General features: G+C 40.8%; 1 protein-coding gene across 1 annotated transcript; it reads right to left on the bottom strand.

Moving 5' to 3' along the window:
- Nucleotides 1-13,791: 13,791 nt before the first annotated feature.
- Nucleotides 13,792-14,253, bottom strand: LOC106558389 (profilin-1-like). Its single transcript, XM_038588796.1, has one exon. The coding sequence runs from the start codon at nucleotides 14,251-14,253 to the stop codon at nucleotides 13,792-13,794; it is 462 nt and encodes a 153-aa protein (XP_038444724.1).
- Between the last annotated feature and the right edge of the window lie 7,632 nt (nucleotides 14,254-21,885).

Here is a 21,885-nt window from a genome sequence, read left to right as displayed (position 1 = left end):
GCCATTCCTCAGATTGTGCAGTCTGCTTCTGGGGTTGTTTGCCTGCCTTCTCTCCAGGAATAGGGTGGCATCCTTAGGACTCTATCACAGCTAAGCCCACTGGCCTTCCAAACTCCAGTCTTGGGCAGCCCCGGTGGCGCAGTGGTTTAGCACTGCCTGCAGCCCAGGGCGTGATCCTGGAGACCCTGGATTGAGTCCCACGTCAAGCTCTCTGTATGATGCCTGCTTCTCCCTCTGCCTGTGTCTCTGTCCCTCTCTCTCTCTGTCTCTATGAATAAACAAATAAAAAATCTTAAAAAAAATAAAACTCCAGTCTTTAAGTTCCACTGATTGCAAGAACTCATGAAAATCAACCTATCTCATCTTCGCAGGCAATGGATATGGAAAAGTGTTTTCCTTTCGTGTTCCCCTGTGTGCTCCTCTTTCTCATCCTCTTCCATGACCATGGCTCCCTCCTTGGTGTAGCAACCTGCAATCCATTTCTCTCCTAAGCCATGTCTCTGGACTTCCTACTTTCCTTGATGTGGCCTCTTCTCTCCTCCTAGTTGTGGAGTTTGTTCTGTCAGTCCTCATGTTGGTTTCTTGGATATTCAGAATGATTTCATGGTTATCTAGTTCTGTTTGAGGGAAGAGAGGAGTGTAGGATCCTCCTACTATGCTGCCATGTTAGCTCCTCCTTTCAGCAGATTGGCCTTTAGGAGATGATTGGGTCATGAGGGTATAGCACTCATGAATAGAATTAGTGCTGTCATAAAAGAGATCCCACAAAACTACCTAGAACCTTCCACCATATGAGGACACAACAAGTAGATACTGGCTATGAACCTGGAAAAGGGTTCATGCCAAGACACAACCATGTTGCTGCCTTGATTTGGATTTTCCTGACTATAGACCTGTAAGAAATACATGTCTATTGTTTATAAGCTACCTAGTCTTTGGTGTTTTTTTAAAGTTGTCCAAACAGGACTATGACATCACTCTTTAACTATCGTACTTAAAATTACGAAGCTCCCTACTTCCATTATTTCCTGACTCCCTGTCAGATTTATTATTATTTTTCCTTCTTGGCCCTTATTACTATCTGACACGCTATGTATTTTATTCAATTTAAGTATTACCTGTCTCCCAGACTAGAATATAAGCTCCATGAAAGCATGGGGTTTTCTATATTTTGTTAACTGTTGTCCATGCCTAGAACAGTGCTTGAAACATAGTGGGCACTAAGTAAATATTCGAATGAATACAAGAATATGTTCTCTAATACCACTTACTATATTATATTATAATTTACTTGTTCACAGTAAGCACATAGAAGGCACTCAATAAACATTTGATGAATGAATGAAATACAAAAGTCTTTTATAAATTATAAAGCTCTCAGTGCTACATTATTATGAAATGGCTGCCATGTTCCCCTTTAGGCCACAGAATGAAGCTGCTTGCTTCCTAAGAACTGCCTCTACCCTTTCCACAAGAGACAGCACTTTATTCTTATCCCCAATTCTCACCCCCGGCCACTTCAAAATCAGTTAAAGCCTCTGCTGTAACTGGCACTTTAAACCCAAAGTTTTCAGACTGTCAACCACATAGGAGCTCAGCTTATGACCCCCACATCTAAGTACAGGTTTCCTCTGCTATTTGAACATATAACATTACTATGAAACCTTTTATAAGCCTAATGACATAAAACATAGAATAAAATACCATTAATTTATACAGAAAATATCCTGAGCATTCCTAGGCCCCCAAAAAATATCTCTTAGACTTTTCTGATACCCTAGGACACATCTTGCTAAAAGATGAACAAAATAAATCAAGATGAAGCACAGACACAGTTCAAAGTTATGGTATCTTGATATGGAGATGCTAAATGTAGTTTCCAGGGAAAGAGCTTGGTGGTGACACTTTTGCAGCACAGGCTGCATCTTATATCTATAATGGCTCACTGCAAAACAAATGGTGAACACTACTTTTGTTTTTCATCTTTTTTTGGTAAAAGTGACACTCCTGTTTGGATTTCTTTTGGTTAGTTAAAACAGGTATTAATGTAGGTCTTTCACAAAAGTGAGTGGCATAACAGGAGCTTTTGAAAAGCAGGGGCTGTCTGTACCTTACTGAAAAGCAGGGGCTGTCTGTACTTGCCTGAAGACAGAGGACTCTAAATCCCCACATCCATTCCTATGGCTAATATGACACCTAAAGCATTTTATACTTTCCAAGTCACTTTATGCACTTTTTTTTCATTTGATATCCACACCAATCCTGCAAGTATAAACATCTCCATTTTCTAGGTAAAGAACCAGAGGCACATAGAGGTAAGGGATTAGCCAAAGACCATATACCTAATACCTAGCCCATGGCTGGAATTCAGATTCTTAGAATTCAAGGCTTTTCATTTCATTGTAAATGGCTTTATAAACAATCCAACAAGAAAATAAATGAACATATGAATAAATGAATATAATACATGTATAACTCTTTATTGGCAGAGAATATGCACAATTCCATGTAGTAATGAGGAAGGACAACACCCAAATGGATTTTTCCACTCAATTCCTATACCATTAATTGTATCTACCATTCATTTGGCATGGAGCTCATCCTACACAAGTAATGTAATGATGAAATAATGCCTCAAAGTGAGAGTTAAAATTTTCCCAAAATGAACTGCTTCACTGCCTAGTGGCAAGGGTACTGGAGAGTGGAGAAAAGGAGGGACAAAGAGGAATCATCAACAACGTCCCCTCATTCTCCACTTATTTAAACTATAGGTAACTATAGAAGGGGCTTGGCTGGAAAATCATTCCTTTATCTATTCTTTTGTTATATCTGTCATTCATTTAATTACCCAGCAGGTTGTGTATTCATTGAGAAATTCAAAGTGCAAAAGGCTGCTAGTGGAGTTTACAGCCAAATAGTCATCTCTCCGGGAACTTACTGGCAAATAAGGGAGAGAAGATATGTACATGCAAGTAAGAACTGAAAAATTTAAAAAGATTTTATTCATTCATTCATAACAGATAAAGAGAGAAGGGGGCAGAGACATAGGCAGAGGAAAGAAGCCAGCTCCAGGCAGAGAACCCGATGTGGGACTCGATCCTGGGACACCAGGATCACACCCTGAGCTGAAGGCAGGTGCTAAACCACTTAGCCATCCAGGGATCCCCAAGAACTAAAATTTGAAAGAGTTAAGTGTCCTGGGAAGGTGCAAGGGACAAGGTGGAAGATTTCAAGGCATTAAGAAATACCTCCAAATCTGGGGAATAAGTAAAATATCTTTATAGGAATGGCCTGGTGGCTGGCCCTAGAAAAATGAGTAGGTTATGAACTTGAGATTGTTAGGCAATGAGATGTGGAGGGCATGTTGTAGTAGTTTCTGAAAACACCATGGGGAAAATTGTGAAGCATGTCCTGAAAACTTTGAGTTGTTCACTGTGGCTGGACTGTGGGGTACAAGAGAGGAAAAATGGCACCAAGGCAGCAAAATAAATGTTAAAGGTAGCTTCTGATTTCCACTGGGAGCACCCAAAACACAAGGAAGGGGCACAAAGGTTGGATAGAAAAAGGAGATGAGTCCTTACAACAAGGTTCAAGTTTCCTTGTTCTAACCTTGAGCACCCCCCGCCCCGTAATGGTCTCCCTTAATGCCTTTTGGAAATAGGACAGCTAGAATGAGTTTCTGTCCATATTCAGTTCAAGCTTATTTATGCAAGGCAGATTCAGTCTCTAAGGAAAGACTTTACCATAGCAAAAGGCTTCGGCTATGGTCTTGTCTAGCAGTAAAGTGCATTTCTCTGGTTGGAAAGGACAGGATCCTTGCTTGGTGGCTAACTACCTGCACTCTCTTTCCCTTCCCAGCTTACCACCCTGGGCCTCAGTCAGCCACAGACTTAATTAAGTTTCTTTTTCAATGGGGCAACTGGGTACTTTAGCATGTCCTCTAATGAAGGATTTGCCTGGGCATCTCTACCTGGAAAAACCATTTTTCCTCAGTGGCTCTATTTCCTGAACATACCTCTTTGCTTGGGAAATCCAGGATGCAAATAGTGATATAGAAGGCTCAATTATCTTAAGAATTCACCTTCCTCACCCTTTATCTCACTTTTCCTTTCTGTAATATAAATCATGCCACATTGAGGTTCTATAAACCACTTACATTTGATTTTTTTCCCTTGGATTATTGACTTGCCAATATATGAAGCTCTTTTAACATCAGCCAGTATGAAAAACCCCTAGGGGGTTTTGTTAACTAGATGCTCAATGTAAGTCAGCAGTATGATGTGGCTGCCAAAAAAATTTAAGGCAATTTCATTAGAGAAGGCCCAGCCTCAGGAGGATGATGAAGGCTTTTGCTCCGCTTTGCTGTTTCACCCTGGGAGTAAGCTTCTGCTGCCTTACCATTCTGCTTCAGGATGCTGCAGATAGAGAGGGAAAGGGCCATTGTCCTGAGAGGCTGCAATCTCATTGGCCTCCTCATAGTTCCCTAACAGACCTGGCACATTCCTTCTTCAGGGATTTTATTTTTTTAAAGATTTTTAAAAATTTATTTATTCATGAGAGACACAGAGAGAGAGACAGAAACATAGGCAGAAGGAGAAGCAGGCTCCCTGCAGGGAGCCTGATATGGCACTGATCCCAGGACCCTGGGATCATGACCTGAGCCAAAAGCAGATGCTTAACACCTGAGCCACCCAGTTTCCACTTTTCAGGGCTTTTAAGGGGTTCTTCTCTGCCTGAAACAACTTCCTCCAGTTCTTGACATGGCTCACTCCACTTCATTAGGCCTCTGCATGGATATCTTCTCTCCAGAGAGGCTGCCTCTGACCTCCTTGCTTAAAACCATTTCTTCAATCATTCTCTCCCTTTATACTGCTTTGTTTGTCTTTATAACATTTATCATCTCCTGATACATATTCTCTGTTTCTTCCATTACAATATAAGCTCCACAAACATACATTTTTTTGTGTATTTTGGCTATTGATATATCTAAAACAGTTCCTGACACATAATGGGAGCTCAATGCATATTTGAATAAACAAAGTTTTCATAGCATTTACTTTATGGTACTATAATTAATCTTTTCATTTATCTTGTGCCCACTAGAATCTTATCTAAGAAACCTCTTTTTCCTCTTTTTATTGACATTTAATTACCTAGGCAGTGCCTGGCATGGGGTGTGTTGGATAAATGGATGGATATAAAATGCAATGAAACGCCTGGACACCTGCACCCCAATGTTTCTAGCAGCAATGTCCACAATAGCAAAACTGTGGAAGGAACCTCAGTGTCCATCAAAAGATGAATGGATAAAGAAGATGTGGTTTATGTATACAATGGAATATTACTCAGCCATTAGAAATGACAAATACCCACCATTTGCTTCAACGTGGATGGAACTGGAGGGTATTATGCTGAGTGAAGTAAGTCAGTCGGAGAAGGACAAATATTATATGTTCTCATTCATTTGGGGAATATAAATAATAGTGAAAGGGAATATAAGGGAAGGGAGAAGAAATGTGTGGGAAATATCAGAAAGGGAGACAGAACATGGAAGACTCCTAACTCTGGGAAACGAGCTAGAGGTGGTGGAAGGGGAGGAGGGCGGGGGGTGGGGGTGAATGGGTGACGGGCACTGAGGGGGGCACTTGACGGGATGAGCACTGGGTGTTATTCTGTATGTTGGCAAATTGGACACCAATAAAAAATAAATTTATTATAAAAAAATAAATGGATGGGTATACTACCAGGGATGTTGCAGAGGGGTTTCAAACATTTGATGGGATTGGCCTAAACCCACTCTGACCAATTCAATGGCCACTAGATACATGTGACTGTGGAGCACCTAAAATGAAGCTTTTCGGAATTGAGATGTTTTGCAAATATAAAATACACACCAGATTTTGAAGCCTTGCCATAAAAATATGTAAAATATCTCATCAGCAATATTTTCATTGAATATATGTTTAAATACTAATATTTTGATGTACCGGGTTCAATAAAATATATTCCTAAAATTACACTCACTGTCTTCTTTTTAACGTGGCTACTGGAAAATTTTATTTATTTTTATTTTTTAAAAAAGATTTTATTTATTTATTCATGAAAGACACAGAGAGAGAGAGAGAGAGAGGCAGAGACACAGGCAGAGGGAGAAGCAGGCTCCACACAGGGAGCCCGACATGGGACTCGATCCTGGGTCTCCAAGGATCATGCCCTGGGCTGAAGGCGGTGCTAAACCGCTGAGCCATCGGGGATGCCTGGAAAATTTTAAATTATATATGTGACTAGCATATTTGCATTGAATAGCACTGCTCTAGAGATTTTGACAACCTCCATGTTTAAACCCTGAACTTTATAAGCTTGTAAGGGTATATATTGTGGGTGTTGTAGAGGTAGGTCCTTGTAATGAACACAGAAGAGGGTTCTTCATAATCCCTGATCCTGGGGTACTTGTGACAGCAGGATTAAATAATAACTGGATCAAATAAGCACTATGTTTTATTACTCCACCTCGTCTTTTTTATTCCTGCCTTATTTCACCCCAGATTCCTCAGAGCTGCTAACAACAAGCCAGATTGAATGGTTAGCATTTTTTACCTCTTTTCACCTTCATCCATACCCATCCTGACAGTGAGAACAATAAACAAATAAATGGTCCAAAGGTGAGCTACAAATTCCAAAAGGAAAATCTAGCCACAAGCACCCTGGATCATCTACACATAGTAGAATCTCCACTTTGGAAAGTCTCTCTCTTCCAGATTAGTAATTTTCACCATATAACCAAATCCCCTGTCAGAGCTCAGTGCTGGGTTATCCCACTAGGTAAGTAGCCAAGTAGATGACATATCATCTGCCCTTTGATGAGTTTATAATAAAGTTGGGATATAAAACCTACGTGTGTGGAAATTTAAACAAGAACATAAAACAGTCATCCAAGAAATTTTCAGCAGAGTGTGATTAAGGGCCAAATAAATGACCCAGATAGTTAATGTTTTAAGAATTCAAATCAGGGGGATCCCTGGGTGGCGCAGCGGTTTGGCGCCTGCCTTTGGCCCAGGGGTGATCCTGGAGACCCAGGATTGAATCCCATGTTGGGCTCCTGGTGCATGGAGCCTGCTTCTCCCTCTGCCTGTGTCTCTGCCTCTCTCTTTCTCTCTGTGACTATCATAAATAAAAAAATTCAAATCAGTATCAACCCCAAGGGTCAAGGAAGGTAGAGAAAGCTTCCTCAAGGAGGGAGTACTTGAGGAGGAGGGGCAAAATGGCAGAAGAGTAGGGTCCCCAAATCACCTGTCCCCACCAAATTACCAAGATAACCTTCAAATCAACCTGAAAATCTACGAATTCAGCCTGAGATTTAAAGAGAGAACAGCTGAAACGCTACAGTGAGAAGAGTTTGTGCTTCTATCAAGGTAGGAAGACGGGGGGAAAAGAAATAAAGAAACAAAAGGCATCCAAGGTGGAGGGGACCCGCGAGGAGCCGGGCTGAGGCCCGGGCGAGTGCCCCCAGGACAGGAGAGCTCTGTCCCGGAGAAGCAGGAGCTGCACCAATCTTCCCGGGCGGAAAGGCGCCCGCAGGGAGTTAGAGCAGGACCCCAGGAGGGCGGGGATACCCTCAGGCTCCCTGGGACACGAACAGACACCTGTGGAGTGCGCAGGAGAGTGCGCCAAGCTCCCTAAGGGCTGCAGCTGGACCAGAGCAGCTCCAAAGGGCTCAGGCGTCGGCTCCTTGGAGGGGGCTGCACGGCTCCGGAAGCAGCTCGGAGGGCCTCGGGTGGCGGCTCAGCGGAGAGGTGGCTGCGCGGCCGGAAGCTCGAATCCAACAGTGCAGACCGGGAGCACAGGGCGCTGGGACACAGCCCAAGATCCGGCCTCCCCCCGGGACAGGTAGAGGCCGGGAGGGCCCAGGACAGCAAGGACGCTCCTGCCCCAAGCTAAGCAGATCAGCGGTCCCGCCCCCGGATCCTCCAGGCCCCTGCAGAGGGAGTAGTTACTGCGGGAGCTGAATCCAGGTTTCCATAGCTGCCGCAGCCACTGGGGTTGTTCCTCCTGCGGCCTCACGGGGTAAACAATCCCCATTGAGCCCTGCACCAGGCAGGGGGCAGAGCAGCTCCCCCAAGTGCTAACACCTGAAAATCAGCACAACGGGCCCCTCCCCCAAAAGACCAGCTAGATGGACAAGTTCCAGGGGAAGTCAAGGGACTTAAAGTATATAGAAACAGAGATACTCCCCTGTGTTTTTTTTCTTTTTGATTTCTGATTGCTTCCCCCACCCTTTTTTTTCACCTTTCTTTCTTTTTCTTTCTTTCTCTTTTTTCCTTTTTTTCTTCTTTTTCTTTTTTCTTTTTCTCTTTTCTTTCCTTCTCTCTCTCTCTTTTTCTCCTTTTCCCAATACAACTTGTTTTTGGCCACTCTGCACTGAGCAAAATGACTCACCTCAAAAGAAAGAATCAGAAACAGTCCTCTCTCCCACAGAGTTACAAAGTCTGGATTACAATTCAATGTCAGAAAGCCAATTCAGAAGCACTATTATACAGCTACTGGTGGCTCTAGAAAAAAGCATAAGGGACTCAAGAGACTTCGTGACTGCAGAATTTAGATCCAATCAGGCAGAAATTAAAAATCAATTGAATGAGATGCAATCCAAACTAGAAGTCCTAACGACGAGGGTTAACGAGGTGGAAAAAGGAGTGAGTGACATAGAAGACAAATTGATGACAAAGAGGGAAACTGAGGAAAAAAGAGACAGACAATTAAAAGACCATGAAGACAGATTAAGGGAAATAAACGACGGCCTGAGGAAGAAAAACCTATGTTTAATTGGGGTTCCCGAGGGTGCCAAAAGGGCCAGAGGGCCAGAATATGTATTTGAACAAATCCAAGCTGAAAACTTTCCTCAACTGGGAAGGGAAACAGGCATTCAGATCCAGGAAATAGAGAGATCCCCCCTAGAATCAATAAAAACCGTTCAACACCTCGACATTTAATAGGGAAGCTTGCAAATTCCAAAGATAAAGAGAAGATCTTTAAAGCAGCAAGAGACAAGAAAACTCTGACTTTTATGGGGAGGAGTATTAGGGTAACAGCAGACCTCTCCACAGAGACCTGGCAGGCCAGAAAGGGCTGGCAGGATATCTTCACAGTCCTAAATGAGAAGAACATGCAACCAAGAATACTTTATCCAGCAAGGCTCTCATTCAAAATGGAAGAAGAGATAAAGAGCTTCCAAGACAGGCAGGAACTGAAAGAATATGTGACCTCCAAACCAGCTCTGCAAGAAATTTTAAGGGGGACTCTTAAAATTCCCCTTTAAGAAGAAGTTCAGTGGAACAATCCACAAAAACAAGGACTGAATAGATATGATGATATCATGATATCTAAACTCATATCTGTCAATAGTAACTCTGAACGTGAATGGGCTTAATGATCCCATCAAAAGGCGCAGGGTATCAGACTGGATAAAAAAGCAGGACCCATCTATTTGCTGTCTACAAGAGACTCATTTTAGACAGAAAGACACATACAATCTGAAAATAAAAGGTTGGAGAACCATTTACCATTCAAATGGTCCTCAAAAGAAAGCAGGGGTAGCCATCCTTATATCAGATAAACTAAAATTTACCCCAAAGACTGTAGTGAGAGATGAAGAGGGACACTATCTCATACTTAAAGGATCTATCCAACAAGAGGACTTAACAATCCTCAATATATATGTCCCGAATGTGGGAGCTGCCAAATATTTAAACCAATTAATAACCAAAGTGAAGAAATACTTAGATAATAATACACTTATACTTGGTGACTTCAATCTAGCTCTTTCTACCCTTGATAGGTTTTCTAAGCACAACATCTCCAAAGAAACGAGAGCTTTAAATGATACACTGCACCAGATGGATTTCACAGATATCTGCAGAACTTTACATCCAAACTCAACTGAATACACATTCTTCTCAAGTGCACATGGAACTTTCTCCAGAATAGACCACATACTGGGTCACAAATCGGGTCTGAAGTTATACCAAAAGATTGGGATCATCCCCTGCATATTCTCAGACCATAATGCCTTGAAATTAGAACTAAATCACAACAAGAAGTCTGGAAGGACCTCAAACACGTGGAGATTAAGGACCATCCTGTTAAAAGATGAAAGGGTCAACCAGGAAATTAAGGAAGAATTAAAAAGATTCATGGAAACTAATGAGAATGAAGATACAACCATTCAAAATCGTTGGGATGCAGCAAAAGCTGTCCAAAGGGGGAAATACATCGCATCCAATCAAAAACAAGCATCCATTCAAAAACTGGAAAGAACTCAAATACAAAAGCTAACCTTACACATAAAGGAGCTAGAGAAAAAACAGCAGATGGACCCACGCCCAGCAGAAGAGAGGTAATTAAAATTCCAGCAGAACTCGACGAAATCGAGATCAGAAGAACTGTGGAACAGATCAACAGAACCAGGAGTTGGTTCTTTGAAAGAATTAATAAGATAGATAAACCATTAGCCAACCTTATTAAAAAGAAGAGAGAGGAGACTCAAATTAATAAAATCATGAATGAGGAAGGAGAGATCACTACCAACACCAAGGAAATAGAAACTATTTTAAAAACATATTATGAACAGCTATACGCCAATAAATTAGTCAATCTAGAAGAAATGGACGCATTCCTGGAAAGCCGCAAACTACCAAAACTGGAACAGGAAGAAATAGAAAACCTGAACAGGCCAATAACCAGGGAGGAAATTGAAGCAGTCATCAAAAACCTCCCAAGACACAAGAGTCCAGGGCCAGATGGCTTCCCAGGGGAATTCTATCAAACGTTTCAAGAAGAAATCATACCTATTCTACTAAAGCTGTTTGAAAATATAGACAGAGATGGAATACTTCCAAATTCGTTCTATGAGGCCAGCATCACCTTAATTCCAAAACCAAAGACCCCTCCAAAAAGGAGAATTACAGACCAATATCCCTGATGAACATGGATGCAAAAATTCTCAACAAGATACTAGCCAATAGGATCCAACAACACATTAAGAAAATTATTCACCATGACCAAGTAGGATTTATCCCCGGGACACAAGGCTGGTTCAACACTCGTAAAACAATCACTGTGATTCATCATATCAGCAAGAGAAAAACCAAGAACCATATGATCCTCTCATTAGATGTAGAGAAAGCATTTGACAAAATACAGCATCCATTCCTGATCAAAACTCTTCAGAGTGTAGGGATAGAGGGAACTTTCCTCGACATCTTAAAAGCCATCAACGAAAAGCCCACAGCAAATATCATTCTCAATGGGGAAGCACTGGGAACCTTTCCCCTAAGAATAGGAACAAGACAGGGATGTCCACTCTCACCACTGCTATTCAACATAGTACTGGAAGTCCTAGTCTCAGCAATCAGACAACAAAAAGACATAAAAGGCATTCAAATTGGCAAAGAAGAAGTCAAACTCTCCCTCTTCACCAATGACATGATACTCTACGTAGAAAACCCAAAAGAAATTAAGGAGTCAATCCCATTTACAATTGCACCCAAAAGCATAAGATACCTAGGAATAAACCTAACCAAAGAGGTAAAGGATATATACCCTAAAAACTATAGAACACTTCTGAATGAAATTGAGGAAGACACAAAGAGATGAAAAATATTCCATGCTCATGGATTGGCAGAATTACTATTGTGAAAATGTCAATGTTACCCAGGGCAATTTACATGTTTAATGCAATCCCTATCAAAATACCATGGACTTTCTTCAGAGAGTTAGAACAAATTATTTTAAGATTTGTGTGGAATCAGAAAAGACCCCGAATAGCCAGGGGAATTTTAAAAAAGAAAACCATATCTGGGGGCATCACAATGCCAGATTTCAAGTTGTACTACAAAGCTTTGGTCATCAAGACAGTGGGGTACTGGCACAAAAAGAGACACATAGATCAATGGAACAGAATAGAGAACCCAGAAGTGGACCCTGAACTTTATGGTCAACTAATATTCGATAAAGGAGGAAGGACTATCCACTGGAAGAAAGACAGTCTCTTCAATAAATGGTGCTGGGAAAATTGGACATCCACATGCAGAAGAATGGAACTAGACCATTCTCTTACACCATACACAAAGATAAACTCAAAATGGATGAAAGATCTAAATGTGAGACAAGATTCCATCAAAATCCTAGAGGAGAACACATGCAACACCCTTTTTGAACTCGGCCACAGTAACTTCTTGCAAGATACATCCACGAAGGCAAAAGAAACAAAAGCAAAAATGAACTATTGGGGCTTCATCAGGGTAAGAAGCTTTTGCACAGCAAAGGATACAGTAAACAAAACTAAAAGACAACCTACAGAATGGGAGAAGATATTTGCAAATGACGTATCAGATAAAGGGCTAGTTTCCAAGATCTATAAAGAACTTCTTAAACTCAACAGCAAAGAAACAAACAATCCAATCATGAAATGGGCAAAAGACATGAAGAGAAATCTCACAGAGGAAGACATAGACATGGCCAACACACACATGAGAAAATGCTCTGCATCACTTGCCATCAGGGAAATACAAATCAAAACCACAATGAGATACCACTTCACACCAGTGAGAATGGCGAAAATTATCAAGGCAGGAAACAACAAATGTTGGAGAGGATGAGAAGAAAAGGGAACCCTCTTACACTGTTGGTGGGAATGTGAACTGGTGCAGCCACTCTGGAAAACTGTGTGGAGGGTTCCTCAAAGAGTTAAAAATAGACCGGCCCTAGGACCCAGAAATTGCACTGTTGGGGATTTCCCCCAAAGATTCAGATGCAATGAATCACCGGGACACCTGCACCCCGATGTTTCTAGCAGCAATGTCCACAATAGCCACACTGTGGAAGGAGCCTCGGTGTCCCTCGAAAGATGAATGGATAAAGAAGATGTGGTTTATGTATACAATGGAATATTCCTCAGCCATTAGAAATGACAAATACCCACCATTTGCTTCAACGTGGATGGAACTGGAGGGTATTATGCTGAGTGAAGTAAATCGGAGAAGGACAAGCAGTGTATGTTCTCATTCATTTGGGGAATATAAATAATAGTGAAAGGGAATATAAGGGAAGGGAGAAGAAATGTGTGGGAAATGTCAGAAAGGGAGACAGAACATAAAGACTCCTTACTCTGGGAAACGAACTAGGGGTGGTGGAAAGCGGAGGAGGATGGGGGGTGGGGATGCATGGGTATCGGGCACTGAGGGGGACACTTGACGGGATGAGCACTGGGTGTTATTCTGTATGTTGGTAAATTGAACACCAAAAAAAATTATTTTATTAAAAAAAAGGAGGGAGTACTTGAGCTGGACATTGGAGGATCTGTGTGACATTACAAGATCCTAGATTTTCAGAGTTTAAGGGGCCCACAGAGACATAGTATGCTCATCATTATATAGATAAGAAACTGAGACTTAGAGAGAGAAAAAGATCTCATAAGAAGTAAGGAAAAAGTTGGGATTAGAACCAAAATTTCCTAGTTCCCAATCTATTACTCTTTCCTCTGGGTGCTGAGGAAGGATGATGTTCTAGGTGTAAAAAAGGCCTAGAAGCCCTAACGCTTTAACACAATGCATCAATCTGCCCCCCTCTCAACGAACATATACATACACACTCACACACACACACGCACAGATACACGACAACTCCAAACATGATATGGGATCTCTCTTTTTTCCATAAGACCAGATTAATTTAGCATGTAATACAGATAACACTGAATTCAAATGCCAGGTCAAACACCAATTCCTTTTTATTTGGTTAGAAATGGGCCATGTGTTGATGAATGGCCTCTTTGATGTATCCTGCCATCTCAAAAGCCTTAAGGTTGAGAGGACCTCCTTCTGTTCCTTTTTGTCCCATCACCACAAGGTATACAGATTCAATCTGAACTACAGTAACTGCCTGGCTGCCCCGACTCTGGCCTTTGGTGCGGAGGTCCATGGTATTGTTGCCCTCAGTGTAAAGGTTGTCCCGAATCAATAAGCATTTGGTCCCTGCAAGGGTGATTCCTTGAAGAAACAACTTCTCTCTCCCCTCTCTCGCCAGCAAGATTTGAATTTCTTCCTGGGTCAACTGGAGCAAGTTGCCTTCAGGGTAAGAAGCTAACAACCATGGTGGGGAATTGGTGATAATCGCTGCATCACAGCACATCCCAGTCTGTAGGAAGAGGGTGATGCAGTCTTGCCAGACCTCTTCGCTGATATCCCCTATGCACTGCATGGTTCAAATAAGTGGTCTCTAAAAGAAAAATAAAGTGCTTTCTAGTAATTTGGTCTGCAAAATAAGTTTGTTAGCAGTTGGCTTAGGATGACTGATAAGCTGAGACTGAAATAACCTAAAAATACAGTCTGTTTCTGATGGCCTCTCCCCAGCAGCAAAGTAGAGCAGGTCTTGGTGACTTGTATGAAGATATGGTCCAGCTGCCCTCTACTGTGATTTATCAAGCTACCTCTTGAACAGGAGTGAGGTCACAAAGGCTTTGTGACTTTATAATAGTCATCATCCACCACATCATGGGTGACCTTTGGCAGCAGCTTTCTGTACCTCTAGCTGTTGAAACAATGGGGCAAAGCACACCTACTTCTCTAGGACACCATACGCAGAACACCAACTCCCAACAGTGGAAAAGCCCTCAAAGTAGAACAAAAATAGTCAGTTGGAGGTTTGGTTACAAAATAGGACAGATTTGCTGCAGCCACTAGCATGTCAGATGTTGGCTAATCCTGCTGAGGTATGAACTCTAGGTACAAAGTCGAAAATCCCACAAACTCACCAGTTTACAGCTCCTTTTGGGAAAACCACAATAGCCTCCTCGTGGTTTCCCTGCCTCCATATTTGTTCCTTTCAGTTTATCTTCTGGCCCACACCAGCTGTGAGTTTAGACTTATTTATTCCTATCTAGCCATTCAGTATTCATTATGTGTCAAGTACTTTTCTAAGCACTGTAATATAGTAGTGAACAGAGAAACCTCATGAAATTGACATCATAATGGGGGAGACAAAGAATAAATAGATGATAATAGCATCCTTTTTACTGAAGATATTTTTAGTCTAATACTTTATTTTCCTATATTTCTCCTCTTATCTCTAGGCTTTCTTTACTATAGTGGGGATCCAAATTGACTTCTGACTCTTCTTCAACCTTTGGCAAGGTACTGTCTGTCCCTAATTTCCTCTGAAATGACAATAACTTGCCTTAAGGAAGAAATGTTAGGGGGGGATGACTAAAGTTAATGGTGGATAAAATCTGGGAGAGCTTTGAAATTTTATTTATGCAACAAATATTTATTAAGTATCTACTGTGTGCCAGGTCTTTTCTAGACTTTGGAGATCTAGCAGTGAACAAAAGTTCCTGCTGCTTAAGCTGACATCCTAGATGAGGAGATAAATAATAAATGACATTTATAGTATATCAGGGTTTCCAACTCCCAGACTGTTCTTTTTTCCACTGCAAGTCTGATTTAGAGAGTACCAATGAATGACTGCACCTGTCAGCACTTCATTTGAGAGGTGGTTTGGTGGGTCTTTGGTCCTTTCCTCACATCTTTGAAGACAAATTATGAAGCTACTGCAATTTTCCAGGATATAGCTAGGTTAATGATTTATTAGCAGACTAGTAAAATAGGGAAGTGAGAGGATGTGCTTACACAACATTTCAAAAAGTATTCTACTGTGATTTGTCCAAGATCTCACAGTTAGGAAGCTTTTCAGAAACCCAGTTGCCAGAATGGAATTGTCTGGGCTATCTCTGCAGAGTGCCATCACTGCTAACATTAGAGAATAGTGGAATTATATAGAGGTCCAAAACCCTTATAGCATTAAAGGGTGTGAGAAGAGAGGCAGTACTTGAGTCTGGGACTTAACTCCTGGGTCAAGCCTATAGCCCAAATAAGAAAACCTTCAGCTCTCCACCACAAAGTGCACTTGCCAGGAAGCAAGATGGCAGGAGAGGCCACAGATGAAATGTTTCGATAGAAACCTCCAGGAGGATCATGTGACTAGAGCTTGTGTCAGGACAGTGGGGGGCCATGGGTCTGTAGCTTAGGTTGGTCAAGTTGGCAGCTGGGTAGGTGGCAGCAGCGGGAGTGGTGGAGCAGTGAAGGCAGTGACAGCTCAAGTAGCCCTGAGGGCTTCAGGTGGCGGGAACATGGACCAAATGATTGTGCTCTAGGTAAGGAGGAAAGTTAGGAGAGGCCAGTGCCCAAGCACTGGAGAGGCTGGGAGCGGGGAGTTCTCTTCAGGTATCCAACCGAGAGCCCAGGCACACCCTCTCAAACCTTTTCTGGGAGCTCTTTGACGCCCTCTTCCTGTTCTGGGACCCGTGCTCCCCACGGTTCACAGCCCCTTTCAACCAAATTGAACTCTTCTCAGAACCCGCCTTCCTGTGGTGGTGCAGAGGAAAGGTGGTCTGTGCGAACTGTCCCATCATGCAACACTGGGTGTGTGCCTGCTAAATCCCTCCCTGCCCTTTTGCCCTCAGACCTCAGTTCCTTCTGGAATTCAAGCAGTCACCTCACACACCCTCTTACTCCAGGCTCCTAATATGCACTCGCCTTGCTTGTAACCGCCTTTCTCGAATACATCTATATCCTACCCTCCTCTTGACTCCCTGCCCCTAACCTGCCACGACGATTGCCCAGACCACTACCACTGCCCCTGATTCAGTGTAGTTTTGGGTTTGGGGGCTACAGCATCTCTCTAGCCCAAGCTGGGCTATGGGTGAAGGAAGGAGGTGTAGCACAGTAGACCTGGCAGTATTCAGCTGGGAGGAAAACCCCAAGAGGTGGCATCGCCAGACTATTGGCGCCTACTTACAACAATCCCTAGTTAGTCATGATCCCGGGGTCGTGGAATAAAGCCCTGCTTCATGCTCCATGTTCACTGGGGAGTCTGCTTGAGATTCTCTCACCCTTTGCCCTTCCCCCTTGTGCCTGTGTCCTCTTTCTCTCCAAATGAATAAACAAGTTAAAAACAAATTTACTCCCTTTTTCTCATTTGACCTCGGAGAGAGCAGGGAGGCAGAACTGCCCTTGTGCTTTAGTGTTAAAATATTGAAATTCTCAGGTTGGGAGATTAAAGCTATAAACTGGGCTAACTATATGGCAAGGGAGAAGATGTCATTATCCCATGTATATGAAAATAATACTAGCAGCTAATACATCAAATATTTAACTATGTGGTAGGCACTGTGTTAGATGCTTTGCATGAAATAGGTCTTTAGCCCTTACATCAACCTATATGGGAGGTACTATTATTATTTATATGTTATAGATGAAGAAACTGAGACCCATAGAGGTGAAGTGAGTTGTGTAATAAAGATAGGAGTCCTCAGGTTTCAGACTGTTATGGGGATGGGGTTAATAATGCTCAAGAAAAACTTTAATTGAAATTATGGCCAGACTCCATTTGTACTGCATGGATAATGACATTGTGACTCTTGGAATACAAATGAAAACTTAGTTCTTTAAATAAAATTGGCATTTCATTTGGTGTCCAGTAGCGCTGAGTGTCCACAAGTGGTATGCTACTATAAGTCTATGTTTTTTTCTTTTATTATTATGAGTTTCTGGGAAGGATTAGGGTGGCACTAATGGCTAGGGATTAAGGAGGCCTTTCTTGTTAACTCACTGTATCCACAAAAGGGAGACACTGTCTTGTCTATCAGGACAAAGAGATAACCATGAGCTTGTCAGTCATTAGTTCTGTATGTCAAGTGCAGAGGTGACTTTTATTTTGGCTCTTTTTTTCTTTTTATTCTCTTGGAAAGACTTTTAAAAAACTATTGAGGTGTAAAACACATAGAAAAAAGTTTGTCTATATAATGTAATCTATTATAAATTATTATTATAAATGTATACTCCATGGATGTTCACAAACTGCACACACCAGCACCCAGATCAAGAAACAGAACATTTCTAGTCAGTACTCTTCCCAAGGGTGACCATTATCTTGATTTCTAACAGAATAGATTATTTTTGCCTGTTTTTTTATATACTTAATATAAAGTATATTACACATGGATTCATAGTACCCTTGTGTCTGGCTTCCTTTGCTCAACATTGTGTTTGAAATATTCATCCATATTATTCCTTGTAGTTAAAGATCATTCTCATTGCTATATAGTGTTTTATTTTGTTAGCATGCCACATGTGATTTATCTAATTTTTGTTGATAGTGATTTCTAGTTCTATTACAAGTAGAACATTTTTGGTGCATACACATAAGCGATTTTGTTGGGTATACACAGAAATGGAATTTCTGGATTATAGAATTCACATATATTCATCTAGGATAGAAAATACCAATTTTGCACTCTCACCACCTATGTATGAGTGAGGAACTATCTTAGTTATAACCTTAGAATTTAACAATGGTTTTTGTAGCACCTGCCCAAAAGTTCAGTGACTCTCCTGTCCAAATCAGAATTTGTCCTTTTTACTTCTGTATCAGCACTTAGAATTCTTAATTACCTTTCCTTTCCAGAATGGATTCTTTCAGTTAACATTTACTGAGTTTCAGGTGGCTTAGAAATGTACTATAGTGGCTAAGAGTGTATGTTTTAGAGCCAGGCTGTCTGAATGCAAATCTCAACCCAACTACTTGACTTTATGATCTTGGCAAGAGTGTAACTTCTCTGTGCTGTTTCTTTATATGGAAAATGGTGGTAATAATAATAGTACCTATCTCACAGGATAGCTATAGGGATGGAAAGAGTTAATATTTGTAGAAGTGCTTAGAACAGTGCCTGGCAATTGTAGGTGTTTAATTTAGCTACCAGTTATTATCATCATCATCATGATTACTTGTTATTATTTACAAAATGCAACATTGGGAGTTGTTAAGAATACATAGCTGTCTTAGTTATAGCAACTGTCTTCGAAGATATCTTGATCAAGTAAGATGAGGAGGTATTAGACCTAAGATCCACAAAAGAAAGAACTTTCATAACAGGGACAAATGAAATACTATCAGAGATTAAAAGGCAAATAAGGTCTAGTTCTAGATGAATGTGAGGAGTATGAAATGAAATTTTTATGGAAGAGTGGCAGTTAGACTCAGTCTGAATAATCGATAGGATTTTACTCTTTAGAGATAGGGGAGGTGAGAGGGACTCCCTACCAAGGGAACTGTAAGACCATAACTCATCAGGGCAAGAGAGTGAGAGAAACAGAGAGATAGATGTTGTAGATTGTAGAGGCTTGAATGTTATATTGAGGAATTTGAATTTGGTTGTACAGTTAAACAAACATGGGGTTGAACTGCATTGGTCTACTTACATGCAATTTTTTTTCGCAAAATTCAGTACCATAAATGTATTTTATCTTCTTTATGATACTTTTAACAACATTGTATTTTTTCTAGCTTACTTTATGGTAACAATACAGGATATAATACATATAGTATACCGAATATGTGTTAATCAACAGTTTATATTATTGGTAAGGCTTCCAGTTACGTTTGGGGGGAGTAAATGGTTTTATGCAGATTTTAAGTTGTGTGGTGTTTGGTGCTCCTAACCCCCAATGTTGTTCAATGGTCAGCGGTATAGGTAGCAAAGAGCAGCTAAAGCTTTTCAAGTCTAGAAACAGAATATAAAATTCAGAAAGGAACTTTTATTTTTTATTTTTTTTGACTTTTTTTTTATTTTGTTCTTTTTTTATAATAAATTTATTTTTTATTGGTGTTCAATTTGCCAACATACAGAATAACACCCAGTGCTCATCCTGTCAAGTGCCCCCCTCAGTGCCTGTCACCCATTCACCCCCACCCCCCGCCCTCCTCCCCTTCCACCACCCCTAGTTCGTTTCCCAGAGTTAGGAGTCTTCATGTTCTGTCTTCCCAGAAAGGGACTTTTAAATGATCTTAATGAGGGCAGCCTGGGTGGCTCAGAGGTTTAGTGCCTGCCTTCAGCTCAGGGCCTGATCCTGGAGACCCAGGATCAAGTCCCACGTCTTGGAGGGACTGCCTGCATGGAGTCTGCCTCTCTCTCTCTCTCTCTCTTTGTGTGAGTCTCTCATGAATAAATAAATAAAATCTTAAAAAATAAATGATCTTTTTTTTATAAGAAACAGACTTTTTTAAAAGTTTTTATTTATTTATGATAGTCACACAGAGAGAGAGAGAGAGAGAGAGGCAGAGACACAGGCAGAGGGAGAAGCAGGCTCCATGCACTGGGAGCCCGACGTGGGATTCGATCCCGGGTCTCCAGGATCACGCCCTGGGCCAAAGGCAGGCGCTAAACCGCTGCACCACCCAGGGATCCCAAAAATAAATGATCTTAATGAGAAGTGGAAATACAGGTTTTATTTGGCATGATGTAAATGTTCTAAAATTTTATATTGTGGTGATGGTATACAACTCTGTAAATTTACTAAAAAATCAATGAATTTTACATATAAAAGAAGTGAATTTTATGTCAAATTCAATAAAGCTGCTAACAAATAAACATGAATAGGTAAAAAATAAGATTGTCTAGTGATAGTCCAAACCTCTCATGTCACAAATCCAGAAGCTGAGATCCAGATTGCTGAAGTTTTTTGTTCAAGGTCAATCATCTAGTTAGTGGCAGAGCAGCATTGTCTTTTTTCTTCTTTAGTATGTATGGCAGGTTCAGAATGTGATAAATTGTGTAAAATTGCCATTGAAACAGCGGCCAAAATAATTGGAAGTGTCAGATGGGTATAGAATACCATTCTGGAAAATGATAGTAGTAGTAGTAGTAGTAGTAGTAGTAGTAGTAGTAGTAGTAGTAATACTTTATAGTACGCTACTGTTTACACAGTGCTTTACAAGCCACCCTATCTGCTCCAAACATTATGATTCACATTAAATTTTCCTAAAACAAGGTACTTTTTGGCTTGACTGCCAGGAAACTAATAACCAGATTTAGTGTTCAATCATATTAACTATATTAGCCCTTGCAATTGGTATAATTGCTTCCTCTTCCTCTTTATGACTTTTTCTGTTCTAATGACCTAATTATATAATATATAATATAAACATATATTATAATATATATATTTTTTACTACAAACCACTTCAAATTCACTTAGGAAAGAAGCAGTGTCAAAATAAATGAAGATAAAACTGGGTAAATTGTTTTTCATTATCAAGTATATGTGATTTCCTTTATACATATGTACGTATATTTTAAATACTTAAATTTTAGTTAGTTAATATACAGTATAATATTAGTATCAGAACATTCAATGATTCATCAGTTATATACAACACCCCGTGCTCATCACAAGTATCCTCTTTAATACCTATTACTCATCTAGTCCATCCACCACCCACCTCCCTCTATCAACCTTCAGTTTGTTCTCTATCATTTAGAGTCTCTTATGGTTTGTTTCCTTCTCTCCTTTTTTCCCACCTTCCCATATGTTCATCTGTTTTCTTTCTTAAATTCCACATATGAATGAAATCATATGATACTTGTCCTTGACTGAGTTCGCTTAGCATAATAAGCTGTACCCCAATCCACATTGCTGCAAATGGCAAGATTTCATTCTTTTTGATGGTTGAATAATTTTACATTGTGTGTGTATAGTGCATCTTCCTTATCCATTCACCAGTTGACAGATATTTGGGCTATCTCCACAGTTTGGCTATTGTTAATAATGCTGCTGTAAACATTGTGCTGTGTCTTCCCCTTCAAATCTGTATTTTTGTACCCTTTGGGTAAATAAATAACTACCAGTGCAATTAGTAGATCATAGGGTAGTTCTATTTTTAACCTTTTCAGGAACCTCCATACTGTTCTGCAGAGTGGCTGTACCAGTTTGCATCCCCACCAACTCTGCAAGAGGACTCCCCTTTCTCCACATACTGGCCAACACCTGTTGTTTC

Source organism: Canis lupus, chromosome X, assembly GCF_011100685.1.
Source record: "Canis lupus familiaris isolate Mischka breed German Shepherd chromosome X, alternate assembly UU_Cfam_GSD_1.0, whole genome shotgun sequence".
Lineage (NCBI taxonomy): Eukaryota > Metazoa > Chordata > Mammalia > Carnivora > Canidae > Canis > Canis lupus.
The sequence above is the reverse complement of the archived record's forward strand: the minus strand, read 5'-3'. Positions and strand labels throughout refer to the sequence as shown.

Excerpts from the sequence above, each read along its gene's own strand:
- LOC106558389 (XM_038588796.1), bottom strand. The coding sequence starts at position 14,253 with ATGCAGTGCATAGGGGATATCAGCGAAGAGGTCTGGCAAGACTGCATC.